This window comes from Haemorhous mexicanus, chromosome 15 (genome assembly GCF_027477595.1).
Source record: "Haemorhous mexicanus isolate bHaeMex1 chromosome 15, bHaeMex1.pri, whole genome shotgun sequence".
NCBI lineage: Eukaryota > Metazoa > Chordata > Aves > Passeriformes > Fringillidae > Haemorhous > Haemorhous mexicanus.
This window is the reverse complement of record NC_082355.1, coordinates 707816-726129: the sequence shown is the minus strand read 5'-3', so window position 1 is coordinate 726129 and position 18314 is coordinate 707816. Positions and strand designations below refer to the sequence as shown.

The window sequence follows — 18314 nt, the reverse complement described above, 5'->3', positions numbered from 1 at the left end:
CCAGCTCCCCCAGCCCGGTCCCAGCCCGGTCCTAGCTCGGTCCCAGCCCGGTCCCAGCCCGGTCCCAGCCCCCCCAGCACAGAGAGCCCCGGGGAACGTTCCAGCACTTCCCTGCAGCCGGCACTCATCTGTCCCACACCCACAGGGGTGACAGGCACAGCAGCACAGTAAAATCACGGGCTGGCACAGGATGTGCCCAGGAATTTGGTACAGGAACAGAACCAAACAGAACCGGGGGCAGCAGCTGCCCCACAGCACAAGGGACCTGAAAAACAGAGCCACAGCCACTGTCACCAACAGCCTGGGGTGACCACGGACAAACTGGGAAAGGCAACTTGCAGCTCTTGCAGGGCAGGGCATGATTTAAAGATTGGGGGAGTAACAAAAGTGGGCTTGAAAAGGCAACTGCAGCATTTGTTTGAGGGCTGAAAGCTGAGCAGCACAAAGGGAGCCAAAGCAGGACAAGGTGGTGCTGAAACCCAGGGGACAAGGGTGGGGGGACAGACTGAGGGGGAGCTCAGACGTGGAAAGCAAATCCTACTAACTGAGGAAGGCAAATGTGGGAGTGCAGAACTCCAGCCTCCAATCCCGACATTCTATGGGATTGGGAGATTGAATCATCTGAAATGTAACTAAAATTGAAGCAAGAACTAGGACAAAACTTCATTACAGAAAATCGATGGGATTGATTTTGGAAAGGCAATAAAGAGTCAAGGCAATCCCATTAATTACTGAACCAGAAGTTTGGGATCTTTAAGACAACCACTCTAGACATAACTGGTTTTTATCAAGTCCTCCATGAAGTCAAGTGTTTGACCTCCTGCTCTCATCTGTTTCTCTCTGCTCCCCAGAGACCACTTAGAAATTCAGTTACAAACTGCTAAATTCTGTGCAGGGGAAACTCCTGGGTCAACTCTCACTGCTGGAGTAGAACGTGCAGAGTTCTCCACTGCTGACTTTGTGAGCATTTAAATCTAAACAAATCCCTTTTCCTGTGGTTTCTCCAAACTCAGCAGCTCTATTGCCTGGGCAACACTGAGTTGTTCTTCCCGTGCACTGAAGTCTGCTCATGCTGTGGTGAAAGCAAACATTATTTATAGTATTTTAATACCCAGGTGATCACCCTGGAAGGTACCTATGGAATCACTGCAAGGCTTTAAGAACTTCCCCTCTGCAATGTGCAGGCTGAGCTGAAGGAGCTGTTCTCAAAGTCCAGTGTCAGAGTGTTAGAACCTGACTTGCTCAAGCAGCTGAGGGAGCTCTTCTGTGTCCTGGAGCTGTGTTTAATTAGGCTCATTGGCAATCAATGCTATTGATGTGCACAGACCCAGGACAGGAGCTCCTTCCTGCTCTTCACTCACTGTAGCAAACACCAAATCCACCCAAATGAATTCAATCTAAAATGTGATTTTGTTTCAATATGAAAGTTTCTATTTTAGTAACTGAACATCAAAAATAAGGTTAGGAAAATCAAACACCTTTTTCAAAATTTAAGGAAAATTTAATCAATATGCCTTAAATTATTTTACAATAACTACAATACTGACAAGCATAACGCTTTCCAAATGGTGTTTTCCTTGGAAGCACTGTGAGAGAGATTCCTCTTCATCCATCCAGCAGAATTTGCACCATGAGGGAAGGAACCTCTGCCCACGTCCTTCAGAAACCCCAGTTAACATAAAGCTACAGACACCCCAATGTGGTCATGTTTCAAGTGTGACAGAATCACAGATCCCTTTCACTTTTAAGCATCTGTTTTCTACTTCATAATTTAGGTATTTTAAATCCTGAAACACCCTCACAGCAAATGAACAAATAATTGAGACTGGAGAGCTTAGGAGGATATTGGTTAAAATACAGGAAATACTCTAATTACTTTTGTTCATTTGTGCATTTTTGGTGAGAGGGGTCAGGAAACAGGTTCCTCTTTCCTGCAGATTTATCCAGAGTCCCCCAAATCCACGGCAGCTCCTTTCTCCTTTAACTGTTTTGGATAAAAATCTACCAATTTGTAACTGCAACCCTTCGCCCTCCCCTACAAAACAAAACAAAACGAACAAAAATCACAACCCTCAAATAAACAACCAAAAGTTACTTTTTCTAAGTATCTAGGAATGGGAAAGAAATCACAGGAACTTGATAAGCATGAACACGTATTAAAGCTCTGGACTCCCCAGGTCACTGAAAACAGTATTCAAGGTCCTAAAAAAGTGAACACGAGACATTTCCCATTGTTCCAGGTGATTCAAACAGGTCTAAGTTTCATGATAGCAACACGAGACAGTTGTTTGCAGCTGTTTCTGGTCCAAGTCCATGTTCCAAGCTGGGATTTTCCTTCTGGCCCCCAGAGTCTGTTCAGAAGACGGAGATGAGGGCGAAGACTCCGTACAGCAACGCGCAGGGGTAGGCCACGAGCAGCTGCTGGCCCTCCATGGCTAAGGCAGAGATAAAGATCTTGGAAGCAGAAAAGCTGCACCAGCCAATAATTCCAGCCGTGAGAATAATCCCCATCATCCCCCTGGAATGGCAGAAAGAACAGAATTCCTGTGAGCCCTGTGTGTGTCCACCTGCAGGAGTCACACCTGCACTCATCCAACACCTTGTGCAGGTGCTGGGATGAATTTCAGCATTTGGCATTAAAAGAAATATTCCCACTAAAAGCACTGGGAAAGCCCTGGCACAGGGTGCCCAGAGCAGCTGGGGCTGCCCCTGGATCCCTGGCAGTGCCCAAGGCCAGGCTGGACACTGGGGCTGGGAGCAAACTGGGACAGTGGGAGGTGTCCCTGCCATGGCAGGGGGTGGCACTGGGTGGGCTTTTCCAACCCAAACCGTTCTGGGATTCTAGAATTTTAGAACAGTATCAGTCAATTATGACAGTAGAAAGGCTCCTCAAAATTCACTCTATGCACATGAAAATTTCAAAGCAGTGAGTAAAAGAACCGTGCCAAGCTGTTTCTTTGCAGTCCCTAAATTCGCAGAGCCAAGACAAATCATTCTCATTTTCTTGTATTTGTAAAATCCTAATTTGTGTCTTCATTAAGAATTACTTTTGGACTTTACAGGTGCTGAGACCTGTCAGATTCAGAGCTGGCTGAAAACAAACCTGAGATTGCTCTTGGAGCCTAGGTAAAAGCTGTTTGATGACTCAGAGGTCAAGCCAGGATTTGCTCCCTTTCCCCCAGCCATTGATAATTAGTTCTTGCCCTTACTGAAGATTCCTGTCACTTTCAAACGATACACAGCTGCAGCACTGAAGGTGCAAACTCCTCGCAGTGATTCCCTCCCCAGGGCAGAGGGCTCTGAGCCCGAGGGGCACAGGGCAGCACTTACTGCAGCGAGAAGACGATGGCGAAGGAGGAGAGCAGGATCATGGGCAGCAGGCAGTAGCCCAGCACGCTGGCCACGCAGCCGAAGGACACCCCGGTGATGCTCATCAGGTTCAGCAGGCAGAACATGCCCAGGCAGCCGATGGCGCTGATCCCGTACACGTACCCGAACTGGATCTTGCCAGCCTGCAGCCAGGAACAGCACGGGGTCAGCACGGGGTCAGCATGGGGTCAGGATGGGGTCAGGACGGGGTCAGCACAGCACGGGGTCAGCACGGGGTCAGCACGGGGTCAGCACGGGGTCAGCACGGGGTCAGCACGGGGTCAGCACAGCATGGGGTCAGCATGGGGTCAGGATGGAACCAGGATGGGGTCAGCATGGACCCAGCACAGGATGGGGTCAGGATGGGGTTGGGATGGACCCTGCACAGGATAGGATGGACCCCACACAGGATGGGGTCAGGATGGGGTTGGGATGGACCCAGCACAGCATGGGATGGACCCAGCACAGCATGGGATGGACCCAGCACAGGATGGAACCAGCCCAGGGAGCAGATCCACCCACCCTGGAACACAGCAGGGGTGGGCACAGGCACTGGGCACTGTCCCCCAGCCCCCTCACTCCCATCCCACAGGGAGTGTTTCCCCCCCTCAGAGTCCCAGGACACTTCCTGCTCCAGCAGCCTGGAATTCCTCCTGACTCTGTGGATCTTAATGAACAGGTTCTGATCTGGTTGTTGTTCTCTGATCTCAGCCCAGGAACTGTTTAGGGTTTAATCAAGGACTTCTCATGATTGATTACTTGCAATAATGATCTTTACAGAACTGGTGTGTAAAGACAACAGAACTGTAATTCAGGAACTTCCTGACAAACTCAGAGCTAAAGTCCTTTAATTTGTGGTAGAATGCATGAAGTTATGGGACAAAGAAAATTATTTTAAAAATCCCAGGAACAGCTGAGGCTGAGCTGCCAAGCACTGGGTGTGAACTTGGGATTATCTGAGGGAGATTTTCAAAAGCCAAACCCAAACTCTGCTTGTTCACAAGCACAGGGGAAGCACATGTGTGTTATGTCCAGGTATTCAGGTCATTTTCTGGTTTTCCCAGGCTGAGACTGCTGCTTCCCCTCCAGCACCTGCCCAAGGCACCCCTGCAGGACACGGGGCTGTGCAGCTTCCAGGGTGTCCCCCTCCAGCAACTTCCAAACTGGATGTGCTTAGACCCAGCTCTCCTCCTTCCCAAGCAGCACAGGACACAATCACACCTGCTACAACCTCTGTGCCAGGCTCAGCCCACTTCCCTTACCACATTCCATGGATTTTTTTAAAAGCATACAGGAGAAATAAATTTTTAGGAAAAGAAAATTCAAACATATCTATTATAAACATGTTCATTAATTTGACTGGCCTACTTTCCATAAATAGAAGTTACTTATTAAAGTAGGCTTGAAGGCCCCTTGGTACCAAAGTGTGTTTTAACTGTCACAGCAATGTGAAATTTCAGGCAGAAATGACAAGCAGTGCCTGAAGCATTTGAAGCTAAACAGATTTAAACCCCTGAAGCTTTCAATGCCAAGGAACACTGTTTGCTGTCATCTATGAGCCATTAAAGCACAATTATTCCAATTAAGCTCAGTTAGAAGAACTGACCAGGCTCCAGCAGGGCCCACGGAGCAACACAAGCAGTGTGAAAGCAGGTTTGCTCCAGAGTGAGCTGACACTGAAATCCCAGCTGGTGTGGCAGAGCTCACCCACCCCAGCAGTGGGAGAGGCCCCAGTGCCTGTCCCTGCACACACAGATGTCTGTCCTGTGCAGGGTGAGGAGCTGGACTCTGATGATCCCCAGGGGTCCCCTCCCACTCAGGACACTCCATGGAAAGGATGAGCTTTCCTGGCCCCCGTGCCCGACTCCAGGGGCCCTGCAGGTACCACAGCCCCTCTGGCACGTTTCCCAGCAGAGCTGAGCCCAGCAGCCCCCGTGGCAGTGCCTCACCAGCAGCAGGGTGGCCCCAAAGGCCAGGCAGAAGACCATGGGCCCGGCCAGGTCCGTCTCGTTCATGATGGTGCCATCAGCCACCTTCAGGGGGTGCAGCACCGTTAGTGTTTTCTGCCAGATGTGGTCGAAATTGATCCCCAATTCTGCAGGTGAACAGAACATGGATGTCATTTCTTCCCTTCCTGGCTGCCCCACTTGCTCCCCTCTTTGCCTTCCCTGCCTCTCCACTTCCCATCTCCCCCAGGTCTGTGGTGGGCACCAGGGAATTGAGCCCTCCCATCTTTCCTCCTGCTGCCTCCACAAATTCCCAGTCTCAGGTGCTGGGAAGTGCCCAGGTGGTTTCTGAAGGACCAGGGAAGAGCCCAGGCAGAGTTCTGGGTTCACAGAGGTCCTTTCAGCCCAGTTCCCTGATCCTGTTTTACTTATGTAAATAAATTAATAAAAAAGCCCAGGAGGTGGAAGGTACCATGCCTGGGGACAGGTGACAGGTGTGACAGATGCCTGTCTCTCCACCCTGTAACAGTGACAGTTTATTCAGCTGTTGGGAACTGAAAAATAACAGAAATAAGCTGGAAACTGATCCCAGCAAGCCAGCCTGAGCTGAATATCCAGCCTGGCACTCTGCACAGGCTGTACTCCACACAGGCACTTCTGCAGGGTTTAGCATTCCTTATTAGCAAGGAAACATTCCTGTTCTAACCAAGAATCAACTCACAGCACCTGCAGGCACTTACTTTACAAAGTGGGCAGTCACAATTATTATTTGAACACGAGGAATATTAAGTGTTTTGCCACAAAGTCAGGTCTCCCAGTTAACTGATTTAATCTGCCACAGAGCAGCTGGTGTGAAGCAAGAACACACAAATTTCCAACTGCACAAGTTCACACAAGAACAAGGATTTCACATGCCAAAATACAGGTTTAAAAAAAAAAAAATCAATGAGAATTTCAAACGCACTGAGCACTCCCAGCAGCAGGGAATGCACACCCTGCCACCAACTTACCCCCAAACTAGGAGGAGTTCTGGATTTAGGCCACAGCAAAGTTATACCTTCTAATAGTGGAGGCTCATCCTCAAAGTTGCTTCCATAAAAAGACTGTGCTGAGGCTGGAGTGTAGCCCTGTGTGGGCTGGTAGATCTGCCCCGTGTAGGGCTGCTGCTGCTGCATCATGTCAGGGGGCACAAAGCCAGCCTGCTGGGGGTACTCGTAGCCTCCATAGGGCCTGCAAAGCACAACCCCACGTTAGGGCACAGTCAGAGCTGCTGCTGAAACACCTCCTGCAAGGCAAAGCTTCTTCCAGTCAGTACGTCACAGCCAACCCTTCCTTCTGTCTTAAAAAGTTCCACGACATGATCCCATAGGTCCTCCACAAAAAACCCCAAACAAAGCCACCCTCTGCCCTAAACAACTCCTCAGGTATTCTTGCCACTAATCTATCCCAAGTCTCACCACAGAGATTTCCAAAAACACTTCCAAAATCTTTAACTATGGAAACAGAAGGAAAATGCAGAACTCCTCACACTAGCAGAGTTCAGCCCCAGCACAAGGGGCACATTTGTTCAGGTCACAAATGGCACTGACCTGCTCCATCCACCTCAGGGATCACAGGGAGGGAGCAAAGCCCTCAGCCCAGGGCTGGATGTTGACATGGGGCTGCCAGGATCCCCCTGCCCCAGGAACACCCACCACACCTCCCTGCTGCAGCCTGGGAGTCACCAGGACACTGCAGGCTCACTTAGGTGACACTAATTCCTAGCTCCCAAGTGAGTGACAGGAGCTGCAGAAGAACAGCATTTCTTATCCCAAGGACATGCAGATCACTCATATAATAAAGATTGTTCATATACTGTCCTTCAGTCTTCTAACACTTGCTCTGAAATCTACCAGGCAGAGAACTGAACACAAAATTCCTTCAGATCTCCATTTACAGACAGTGAGTTCAGCTCTCCATCAAACAGAACAAATGGGACTGATTTCCAGAAACCAGCAGCTGGCTGAAGTGCCAAACTATTCCTGGAGATACAGACTGTCCCAGAAGTATCCTAAGGAAACCTAGAGGAGAACTGGAGAGGGACTTTGAACAGGGGCCTGGAGTGCCAGAACGAGGGGAATGGCTTCCCAATGGCAGAGGGCAGGGCTGGATGGGCTATTGGGAAAGAATTGTTCCCTGGCAGGGTGAGCAGGCCCTGGCAGAGATTCCCAGAGCAGCTGTGGCTGCCCCTGGATCCCTGGCAGTGCCCAAGGCCAGGCTGGACAGGGCTGGGAGCAGCCTGGGACAGCGGAAGGTGTCCCTGCCACGGCAAGGTGGGACAGGCTAAGATCTGGGGTCCCCCCAAGCTGAGCCCCGGGATGCCGTGCCCCGGCAGGGCACACGAGTTACTTGCTGTACGGCCGCCCGCTGTAGTCGTAGGGCTGCGCCTGGTCCTCGATGCTGTAACTGGTCTGGAAGAATTCGGTGTTGAAGCCGTCGAACCCGGACATCGCCCCCTCTGCAAGAGACCAGCGAGGCGCGTTGCGGCCGGCCCGAGCGGCCCCGCGCGGCGCTGCCCGCTGCCCCTCCCGCCGCGGGCCCGGCCCGAGCGCTGCGCCCCGCGCCCCGTTCCCTGGGCCCCGGGCCGTCTCTGCCCCGCGCTCCGTCCCCGGGGTGCCGCTCCGTCCCCGGGCCCCGACCCCACCTGCGGCCCCGGCCCGGCCCCGCTCCCGCCGCCGCGGCCCCTGCGACGTGTCACGGCCGCGCCTCCACTTCCGGGCCGCCAAGCGCCGCTCCGCGCACGCGCGGGACGGGACAGCGCCAGCCCCGGCCCTCCTTCCCTCCCTCAGCCCAGCCCGGCCCAGCCCGGCCCCGCCTCAGCCCCGGCCCCGGCCCGGCGCGGTCCGGCCCTCAGCCCCTCCTCAACCCGGCCCTCCCTCAGCCCCTCCTCAGCCCGGCCCTCCTTCCCTCCCTCAGCCCCTCCTCAGCCCGGCCCTCCCTCAGCCCCTCCTCAGCCCCGGCCCTCCCTCAGCCCCGGCCCTCCCTGGAGCTCAGGCTCAGCCACACGGGGTCGGTGTGGCTCCGGTGCAGCGGCTTCACTCCCTTTTATATGTCCACAAGAAATATTTTCCTGTGCCACACGAAAATAGCTTTGCTAGAGCTGTGAATCTTCTTGTATCACAGCGCGGCTGTTGGGCCACCCCTCCCAAATAAGCTGCCGTACCCGGGAATACAGGGCCACTGAGGAAAACATGACTGGCACTGTGAACACACTCTCATGTGAAGGAGCTCCTTTTAGGGTCACTCAGGGGTTATAACAGGAAAGGATTTTAGAAGCCTGTTAACTAGAATTTGTTCTTACTAACTCTCTCATGTCCCAGAGCTGAGCACAGGGAGGAGCAGCCATGCTTTGCTGGCTTGGGTGGGCTTTGAGGCGGCAGTCAGGGGAAACCCCGGCTGGGGAAGTGCAGCTGAAACTTCCCCATGAGCTGGGTCAGGACGGCTGCTTTATCCTTGTTTCACACCTCACTGAAGGGCTGTGTGGTGGTGGGGCTCAGAACTACACCAGAACCATTTCCATCCCCGTGCATGATGTTCTCTGAGCTCTGGCAACCTCCTGGAGCCGAGCACCAGCCGTGGGGGCACACGAGATCACGCAGGCCATGTTCCTGGTTTAAGTGTGTGTAGGTTTTTCCTTTGGTTTTTTAAATTCATTTTGGCTCAGGACACAGAGTCATTTTGTTACAAACTTGTGTATGTATTATTCTGCCGGTGAAATGGCTGTATTTAAATTGCAGCCCTGTTCCATGCCTCACCTGCAAAGCAGATCTGGCAGTGCAGAGTCCATGGCACTGCCCAGAACAGGCTCCCAGGAAATGTGTCACTTTGTAGAGCTGAATGGAGTACAGTGGAAAATTGCAGCCACGGAGAACAGAGATCAGTAACTGTGTGGTAAACTGCTTCATGCAAATTTACGCTTTAGGAGAATTAGTGTTTGGAGGCTGGGAAGGTGCTGGCGTTCATGCAAGAGCTGCACGGTGTGCGGGCTGCATCCTATGGCTGCGGCTTAGTGCCCCTCGGCTGAGCTGTGTGCCTCGCTGCAGCTCACTGGGCAGGCAAATGAGACCCAAACCCCAGGCACTGGGCTGTGTAATTGGGACCTGCTGGGGAAACGCTCTGTGCCGAGAAACCTGTTTGGGTTTGCTTAGATTATCAGAATTGCCTGACGGCTTAAGTCGAGCTTTCATCGATGAGCTCTCCCTGCACCAGGCATCTCAGCACTGCTGTAGGGAGTCACGGGATGGACTCCCAGCCCTCCGGGGCAGGGGGTGCGCTGACACAGCCCGTGGGTTCAAGGGGAGGGCAGGCACTGCAGCTGCACAGCTGCTCCTTCCCGCTGGTTTGGGAAGGGCAGCCCAAGGACTGCCTGGAGCTGCAGCCTGGGGAGGCACCAAACACCAAGCCCCAAACACCAAACACCAGGCACTGTCCCTTTGCCGAGGCACCAACTCCAGCTGCATGGGGCGCTACCACACAATGCCAGAATCCCACACTGCTTTGGAGTGGAAAGGACCTTAAAACTCATCCCATCCATAGCCCAGATTGCTCCAGGCCCCACCTGGCCTTGAACACCACCTGGACAGGGAATTTGGATTTGCAAGAGACCTTGAAATGGCTCCAGCCTGGGAAGAGTAAAAGTACTCATAAAAGTCTTTGCTTAGTACATGGGTTACACAGTGCTGGTGTCATGATAATGCTACCAAGACTTTGTTTTAGCTGTAATGTTAAAAAACACTATAATTACACCAGTGTTAATAATAGAATAATTTGAATCAGACTGAGAATAAAACTATTATTCAAAGAACTCTGGAGGAATGGGAGGATGGGGAAAGGGAGAGGAGGAAGATGTCTGCTGAAATAGGCCTTCTTATGGCAGAACTTGAAAGGGAGGAAGGAAATGCCTTGCAGAGGGGAGACTGAAAACGGCAATTTTTGTTTGATTTTAATCCTCGGTTGCTGATGTGTCCATGAGGTCTCTGCCTGCCTGCACATGCTGGCTCTCTTGCAGGGTCAGGGCTGTTTGTGTAGCAGATTGCTTTGTTGAACAGTGGCCATGGAATTCCAGAGGAGTTGTCAGCACACATATATCAATTATTCTCCAGAATGTTCCCCGATGTGTAGTGATTGATATGGAGATCACTGGAACATGATTCCCTCGTACTGTCAGCTTTTGGAAGGCTCAGACCTTGTGCTGTGCGTGTGCTGTGGGCCTGGTGCTCACCAGAAGGAGCAAAGGGTCTCTGTGCAGGAGCTGTGACTCCTCTCTGTGTGATGCACGATGGCTGAAAGTGATGTCGTGTCTCCATTTGAGCCTTGCTCCCAGCCTGTGCTCGCATCCTGAGCAACTGGGAAAGCTGCTCTTCCCTTTGCTTGTTTGGGATGAAAATACATGATGCACTTGAGTTATGAATAAAAGATCAAGGGCAAATCTGTGTAATGCTTTACTCTGTGAATAAACCCGCCTTCATGGCACTCACGCTCTTTGCTGGAAGATCCTTTCTCAGGGACACTCAGCCATTTAGCATTGCTTTATGCTTTTTCTTCAAAGTGAAAGATTTGTTAGGGCTTCCTATTCGCACATACTGCTGGATTTGAGCAGTGAGAATTTCACTGTGTGTAATTCACAGTGCTGGATCAGGGGATAATCTCTGATTTAGCTCAGTATCACTTGTTCTTGCCTGGCTTGCCTTGCAGGGAGCTCTGGAGCTGGCTGATGGGAAGGATACACCCCTGCTGGAGAGGTGTCTGGGTTAGGGGGCTGGAACTCGCAGGAGTCTGCGATTGCTTCCTCCCAGGCTCTGTTCTCCCTGTGGTTGAGGCTGGATTGGCAGTCCTGTCTGGGAGAACCAGTGCAGGACACAGTTTCTGCCTCTCAGGGAAACCACTAGCCCTCATGATAGGCCCAGTCCAGACATTTCCTTATTCCTCTGCCATGCCACCATTCTCAGAAACTGCCCTCTTCTCGCTGGCTTGATGGAGTTCTGCCCTGGGAAACATTGCCTGGGCTCAGAACTCAGACACAAGGCTGCTGAGAAGCACAGAATGTTACAGGAACAGGGCTGAAGGATCCTTAGGTGGCACCTTGAAGTTGTTCCTGAATCAAAGTGCAAGCCTGGAACTGGAAGTGCTGTTCTTCTTTCTTCCTTTTTTATTTTAACTATTGTGTGTAAAGATCACACAGAGTGATGAAAGTTCTCATGTGGCTTTTTAGGTGGAATCTTCTATCCAAAATCCAGCTTGAATGTATTTTTTCCTCAGAATTGCTACTTCGGTTTCTGCTGCTTTCAGTTGCTCCTTCTCCAGGCACCTCAAAGCTCTTGTGTTGTTGCTGATAAACAGCTTCCACATTTCTCGCTATGTGTGGGCGACTTGATTCGAATTTCCAGCCTGTGAGTTTCCTCTGGAGATGGGAGGTGATACACACACACACACCCTGCTACTCCAGCCCAGGTAACGCTGCCCTTCCTTTCTAGCCCTCATTGCTGCTGCTTTTCAGACACCTATTTCTAACACCCACCAAATTCAATAAAGTCACTTGTTCCGTGATTTCCTGAAATGCCAATTTAGCACTTTGTCACAAGGAATGACCTCAAACCTGTGAATGATGTCACAGCATTCATGGATTGGCTTCCAGCACAGCTATGCTGGGGCTTTTGGAACATACACTTTAAGCTCAGACTAAATTTTCCCTTGCCTGTGCTGAAGGTTATGAAGGCATCTGTCAGAAGTGAGAAGTGCTTCATCCTCCTCCCTTTGATGGATACTGCTTTTCTCTTCCACCAGAACTGTAGTTGCTCCTTGGTGTGGTCCTGACACATATTTTACATTTAGGTCGCCATGTATTTGGCCCAGATTTTAAAGTTTCACTCTCTCAAGCTGCATTTTGATGGATTTGGCCCATGGCTTGTGTTTAGCTGGGGAGCATTACGTGATGCTTTTACTCCTGAAGTCATTTCATCAAAGGAAATTGTGTTACAGTGAAATGATTGGAACATCCCATGTGAAGAAATAAAAGCAGGTGCTGAATTGCTTTCATTACTATTTGAAAAGTGCAGTTGCATTTCTAAAGCTGTTGTGATTAAAATTCTATGGGTTTTGTTCTTTTCAAAGGGCAATTCTGATGATAATGTTTCAAAAAGACTTCGAGCTTAGAGCTGTCTCTACTGGCTAATCACAGGGAATCCGTGCCTGCTGCTCGTTAGAGCTTGTCAGGAGTCCCAGGTGTGGATAACTCTGTCCCTGCTCCCTGAGCACCTGCACATCCCACTCGCTGTGGGGTGCTGGCCCCGAGCAGCGCCGGGCTGAGCTCCACCCCCAGCCTCGGGCCTTGGAGTGTTGTCACGGGGACATCACAAACGCTTCCGTGCTGGTTTGAGCACTGTCAGCTCTTACTGGGGAGAGGGCATGGATTCTTCAAGCCCTGCCAGTATGGCACCCCTGCCTTTGTGAAAATGGATTTTAATTAAATGGCAGCATACGAACTCACATGGACAACTGAAATATTTGCAAAGGCTGATGCAATTCTCCCTGCTGTGAACAGGGACAGCACTGGGACTCCCAGAGGCAGCTGTCGATCCCGATCCCTCTGGCTGGTCATGCAGGTGTTAAATCCTGTCTGCACCGACTGCACCAGGCTCTTAAAAAGGTAATGAAGACATTTAAGTGAACATGATCTCACATCCCACCTTTAAATCCTCTGTGCAGGGGTTATGGAGCTCTTGACCTGCACAGCTTCAGCTGCTCTGCAGAGCCGCAAGGGCAGGACACAGGACTTGGGCTTTTCTGAGGCACAACCAGCACACCCTGTAGTGGCACCAGATTCTGCTGGTTTGAAAATAAGGATTCTGAACTGAGAGACAGACTCAGTTCAGGAGTGCAGCAGTTGCTTCAGAATGAATGAATGAAGGTAAAAATCAAGGATTTGCTTAACTGTTCAGCTCTCAGATTTAATTTGAAAAGTCTGTAGGTACACAAGAAATGATTTTCTGTCTTAGCCTTGAAAATTATTCTTTTTGGCTTTTTTTTTTTAAATTACTGCCATGTTTTTTTAGAAGAATCTCATCTGCAGCCTCAGCTGGTGCTAATACACCAAGGTTGTGGATTCAGTTCCCGTGTGGATTTACTTAAAAGCTGGATTCCATGATCCTTGGCCCTTCCAACTCAGAATATTCTGTGAATCTGTGAACTTAAGTGCAGTCAGCAACATCTACCCCTGCATGGTGACTCCATCACAGAGAGACTTCACTCTAAAGCTTTTAGTCAATGTTTGAGTAAAAGGCTTTCCTTTCTCATATGTTATCATTCCGAGAAGAGTATTTTTGCCCAGAAGTGGTGTGAGTTGTCACGGGGCTGTGCTGCCCCGTTCCCGCGGATGCCCGGCAGTGTGGGGTGCTCCGGGGGGCCGCTCCCTCAGCTCCTCCGCTGGGTTTCGGCTGCTGCCAGGATGCCGGCTCCTCTCTCCGTGCCCGCAGCGCCCGGGCCGAGCAGCGGGGACGGACACGAGGTGGCGGTGCCGGCGCGCCCGCGGCTCTCCCCGTTAGAGCCCCACAAGGAAAGCGGGTCCTCCGCACCGCCGGAGCCGCCCCCGGTCCCTCCTCCTCCCTCCCGCGCCCCGCGGCGGGTCCCCTCCCTGCCGGCTCGGGGAGATGAGGAGCGGCGGCAGCGGGAGCGAGTCCCGGTCCTGCCCGGCAGCCGCGGCCGCGCGCACCCGGAGCCCCCGCGCCGCCCGCCCGCATCGCCGGCGGGGACCCCGCGGAGCCGGGACAGGCACGTTGCGGGCGGGCAGGGGACGGGCGCTGCCGGCCGAGGGGACGGAGCGGGAGGGACCGCACCGCAGCTCGGGCGGTGAGCAGCGGGCGGCAGCGCTGCCCGGCCCCGGCCAGGCGGGGACCGGCGCTGTCCGCGGCGCTGCTCGCGGTGCTGCCGGGCTGTGCGCGGCGCTGCCGCTGTCCGCGGTGCTGCCCGGGCTGTGCGCGCCCTGCCGTGCCCGCCTGTCCCGGCGCCGGGGCTGCCCGGCGCTGCCCGCTCGCGGCGCTGCCCGGTGCCGGCGCGGGACGCGGCGCCCATCCCGGCCCGACTCCTTTAAGATGATGCAATCGGCATCGCCCTCCGCGCTGCCGACCCCGCGCCGCTGAGCGGAGCCCGGAGCGCGCAGCGGGGCGGAGCGGAGCCGGCGCGGGGCGGCCCCGGCGGTGCCCGCGGTCCCGGCGGGCCATGGGGGAGCCGCCGGCCGCGCTGCCGCCGCGGGAGCCGCCGGAGCCCGGCAGTGCCTAGCGCAGGCTGCGGGCTTTCTGCAAGTCATCGGGGCCGGCGGACGCGCCCCCGCTGCCCTCCCGCTCCCCCAGCCCAGCATATCCACTCGGGAATTATTTTATTTATTTGTTTGTTTGTTTGTTTGTTTATTTTCTCCCGCCGCGCTGTATGTACTGGTTTCCTCGTCACCCGCCACGGTTTACTTCCCTGTGACTCGGTTTAACACTTGAGACCTCCGTGGATGCTGCTAAGAGCACTTCTCTTGCCTTTGCTGTCCCTTGCTGGGATCGGATTCACACTACCCGGACCCTGTGTGCCTGTATGTGTGTTCTGAGTGTCTTGACATTTTGGTTTTCTTTACAAGAGCTATGCATTAATTGTTACCAAGGTAAGACTCCCTGTTCTTGTTCCCTCATGTGCATGTCTAATTTAGATGTTTCTTTAAAGATGAAGTATGCAATTTCTTTTAAACAGTGGAGTCATATGTAGCCCTTCCATTGATGAATACTTGTCAAATAGAAGCGTAGAACTTGCCAAAAAAAAGAGACCTATTTAGCAGATTTAGCTTGGCTCTACAAACCGCTCTGCTTTTCTCTGTTGCAGCAGCTGTGATGCTTAGAAGAGTAATTTGTGCCTTGTTTTGTTTTCCCTTTTCACAGACCTGTGAATGACCATAGGCTTGGCTTGACCTTGATTTTGATGGCTTTGTTGGAAGATCTGATGATGTGATTGCATGTCATGAGGTGATTGCTCTCCAGACTCCAGCCTCCGTGGCTCAGTGTATAAACCACTTCTGCCACACTGTCACTCGTGGACAATTCAAATTTTTCTTTTAAACAATCCTTTTGGCATTTTTATTTTCTCACTTCTCGTTTCCCCCTTGTTTCTTGTCAATGTTGGGAGCTTTATTCTACCCTCTGATGTGATTGGTAGTCCTGCTTCTCTGTGCTGCTGATTTCCAGTTTAAACTACAATGGCTCTAAGTGGCAACTGCAGGACTTACCTTCCTGCCCGGGAGCAGGGGCCGGGGCTGCACTCCTTCCCCGAGGTGGTGGAGCTCAACGTGGGCGGCCAGGTTTACTTCACTCGCCACTCCACCTTGGTAGGCACCCCTCACTCCCTGCTCTGGAAAATGTTCACCCCAAAGAGAGACACAGCCAACGATCTGGCCAAGGACTCCAAGGGAAGATTCTTCATCGACAGAGATGGTTTCCTGTTCCGCTATATTCTGGACTATCTCAGGGACAAGCAAGTGGTTCTGCCCGACCACTTCCCAGAGAAGGGGAGGCTCAGGAGGGAGGCCGAGTACTTCCAGCTCCCGGACCTGGTCAAGCTCCTGACTCCCGATGACACCAAGCAAAGCCCTGATGATTATTGCCACAGCGACTACGAAGAGGTGTCCCAGGGCAGTGACACCAGAATTTGCCCCCCCTCGTCGCTCCTGCCGCCGGACCGCAAGTGGGGATTCATCACCATCGGCTACCGTGGCTCGTGCACCATTGGCAGGGAGAGCCAAGCAGATGCCAAATTCAGGAGGGTCCCAAGGATTTTGGTTTGTGGAAGGATTTCTTTGGTCAAAGAGGTTTTTGGAGAAAGTTTGAATGAAAGCAGAGACCCGGACAGGGCTCCAGAAAGGTACACCTCCAGGTTTTATCTCAAGTTCAAGCACCTGGAGAGGGCTTTTGACATGTTGTCCGAGTGTGGATTCCACATGGTGGCCTGTAACTCCTCGGTGACGGCTTCCTTCGTCAACCAGTACACAGACGACAAGGTCTGGTCCAGCTACACCGAATACGTCTTCTACCGTAAGTACCAGCGGCGGGGGGAGAGAGGGCCGAGCTCCGGCTGCCGTGCCGCCGAGCGAGGGTCCCGCAGCGCGGGGAGCGCCCGTGCCCGCGCCCGCCCAGGCTCGGGCCGTGCTCAGATCCGGGGCACACCTCTCCGTGCGGGCTGTGCAGGTGAAGCGGGGCTGAGCTCGGCGGGCCGGGCCTGGCTAGGTGGCAGCACAGACTGCCGAAAGCGCCGTGCCTGTGCCCGGAGGACGAGGCGCCTCTGGCGCTGTAAATCAGCGCCCGAGTGCCTCGCACGCTTCCCGGGACGTGTGGGACACAAACCGAGGGTGCAAACACTGCGAAATTCATTACAGAAAACCTTTGACTGGGATTCACTTTGCAAAGGTAGTAGAGGTTTGTTAATCATCAGGCACAGGCAGCCGAGCCATCTGTCAGCTGCCCTGACACGCTTCCACGCAGGGAGGGGAAAACACAATTCCATCCCTCTGGCCGCATTTCAGAGGGGCCCTCTCAGAGCAGCTGCTGTGCTCTGGAATGAGGGCTCGGAGCGGAGAGGGGCAGGGGCTGGGCCTGGTTACACAACACGGCCGTGGAAAAGCGAGTGTCCTCTCCAGGAGCAGCGTGTGCCCTGCTTCCCGCAGCCACCCCGGAGCCACGCTGCTGCTGCCCTGAGCTGGAGTGCTCAAGGGCTCATTAACTCCAGCTGATAGCCAGCTACAGCCTGGTTACCAATGGTAACACCGGGCTAATCTGGATCCCGTGAGGCTGTACCAGAAAATCATTCCGCTTCTGCTGTGCCGAAACGTTTGAGAGGTTCATGAGGCTCTTTGCCTCCATTTTCATTTGAGGAGGATGAAGGATGGAACAGTTGCATCCATCAGTGTAGCCAGCTGCTGCTTTGGCAAGTGGCCTTGAGAGGGATAGAGGGACAGAAGGACAGAGGAATAGAGAGACAGAGGAACAGAGGGACACAGGGATAGAGGGACAGAGGGATAGAGGAATAGAGGGACACAGGGACACAGGGATAGAGGGACAGAGGGATAGAGGGACAGAGGGATGCAGGGACACAAGGATAGAGGGACAGAGAGATAGAAGGAGAATGCAGAGCTGCCACCCTGGGTGTGGTGCTCACAGTGAGCAGGCTCCTGGCGTGGGGAGCTGACAAAAGTTTTCGGTGGAGGATGCATCAGGAAGTGAACAGTTTGGGTGTAATTCCATGGATTCAGTGCCATCTACTCTTGTGTGGGGCTCAACAGGCAGCCCTAATCTGCTTATGCAATGAAGCTTAAGTTAGCATCCTGAAAAGCCATCTGGGTTTTTGACATCTGTAGATTTACTTAAAATTAGTTTTCTAGCTGGATTTCTTAGCAAAATAGTTCTAAGGTCATGGATCCGCTTATATTCTGACAGGGATAGATGATTTGTGTTATTAAGAAGCTTCTGTTTGAAATTACAGTGTCTTGTACAAGTTCTAGGAGGAGAATGAATGTAGGTAAAGGAATGGATTAGAAAAGTTGTGCTGGCATTTATATTTGAAATAGGGAAAAAATATAAGTTCCTTAAAGGCACAATGATCTCTGCTAATTGAAGAGAGGATGAACATAGGCTTTCCCTGAATTAGCAGAACAGACTCCTGATTTTCATATTTCTGTAATTTTTACCTTAAAGGATTGCACACTGCTCCCACATCACTTCAGCCAGGGTAGGGACCAAGAGGAGAGGTACGGTAGAAATTTTGGAGAATGAAAGTCCATAGCAGGTGTCACAAAATCTTCTCTCATCAGTTAAATCCAATTGAAGTTCCTGGAAAGATTCCTACTCAGTTCAGCAGGCTTTGGATTTGGCTCTGATGGGTTTTGTGGGGTTTTGACACGGATACAGTTTCAGAGGTGGATTTTTCAGTGTCCTTCCCCAG

At 52.5% G+C, this 18314-nt stretch overlaps 2 protein-coding genes across 2 annotated transcripts in view; one reads left to right on the top strand and one right to left on the bottom strand.

Annotated features, from left to right (window-relative positions):
* Positions 1-1479: 1479 nt before the first annotated feature.
* YIPF5 (Yip1 domain family member 5) lies at positions 1480-8139 on the bottom strand. Its single transcript, XM_059859893.1, has 6 exons — positions 7999-8139; positions 7704-7812; positions 6373-6545; positions 5319-5464; positions 3331-3512; positions 1480-2518 (listed from the first exon to the last, which is right to left on the bottom strand). The coding sequence occupies exons 2-6, from the start codon at positions 7802-7804 to the stop codon at positions 2356-2358; spliced, it is 765 nt and encodes a 254-aa protein (XP_059715876.1). The 5' UTR covers positions 7805-7812; positions 7999-8139; the 3' UTR covers positions 1480-2355.
* Positions 8140-15579: 7440 nt separating this feature from the next.
* The window catches only part of KCTD16 (potassium channel tetramerization domain containing 16), a 55665-nt gene continuing 52930 nt past the window's right edge, over positions 15580-18314 (top strand). Inside the window, exon 1 of the mRNA XM_059860515.1 lies at positions 15580-16705. Coding sequence (XP_059716498.1) covers positions 15580-16705 — 1126 coding nt within the window. The remainder of the gene's footprint in view (positions 16706-18314) is intronic.

Excerpts from the sequence above, each read along its gene's own strand:
- YIPF5 (XM_059859893.1), bottom strand. The coding sequence starts at position 7,804 with ATGTCCGGGTTCGACGGCTTCAACACCGAATTCTTCCAGACCAGTTAC. Across the intron at positions 6,546-7,703 it reads AGCGGGCGGCCGTACAGCAA|GCCCTATGGAGGCTACGAGT; the intron begins GTAACTCGTGTG and ends TGTGCTTTGCAG. Across the intron at positions 2,519-3,330 it reads GCCATCGTCTTCTCGCTGCA|GGGGATGATGGGGATTATTC; the intron begins GTAAGTGCTGCC and ends CTGCCATTCCAG.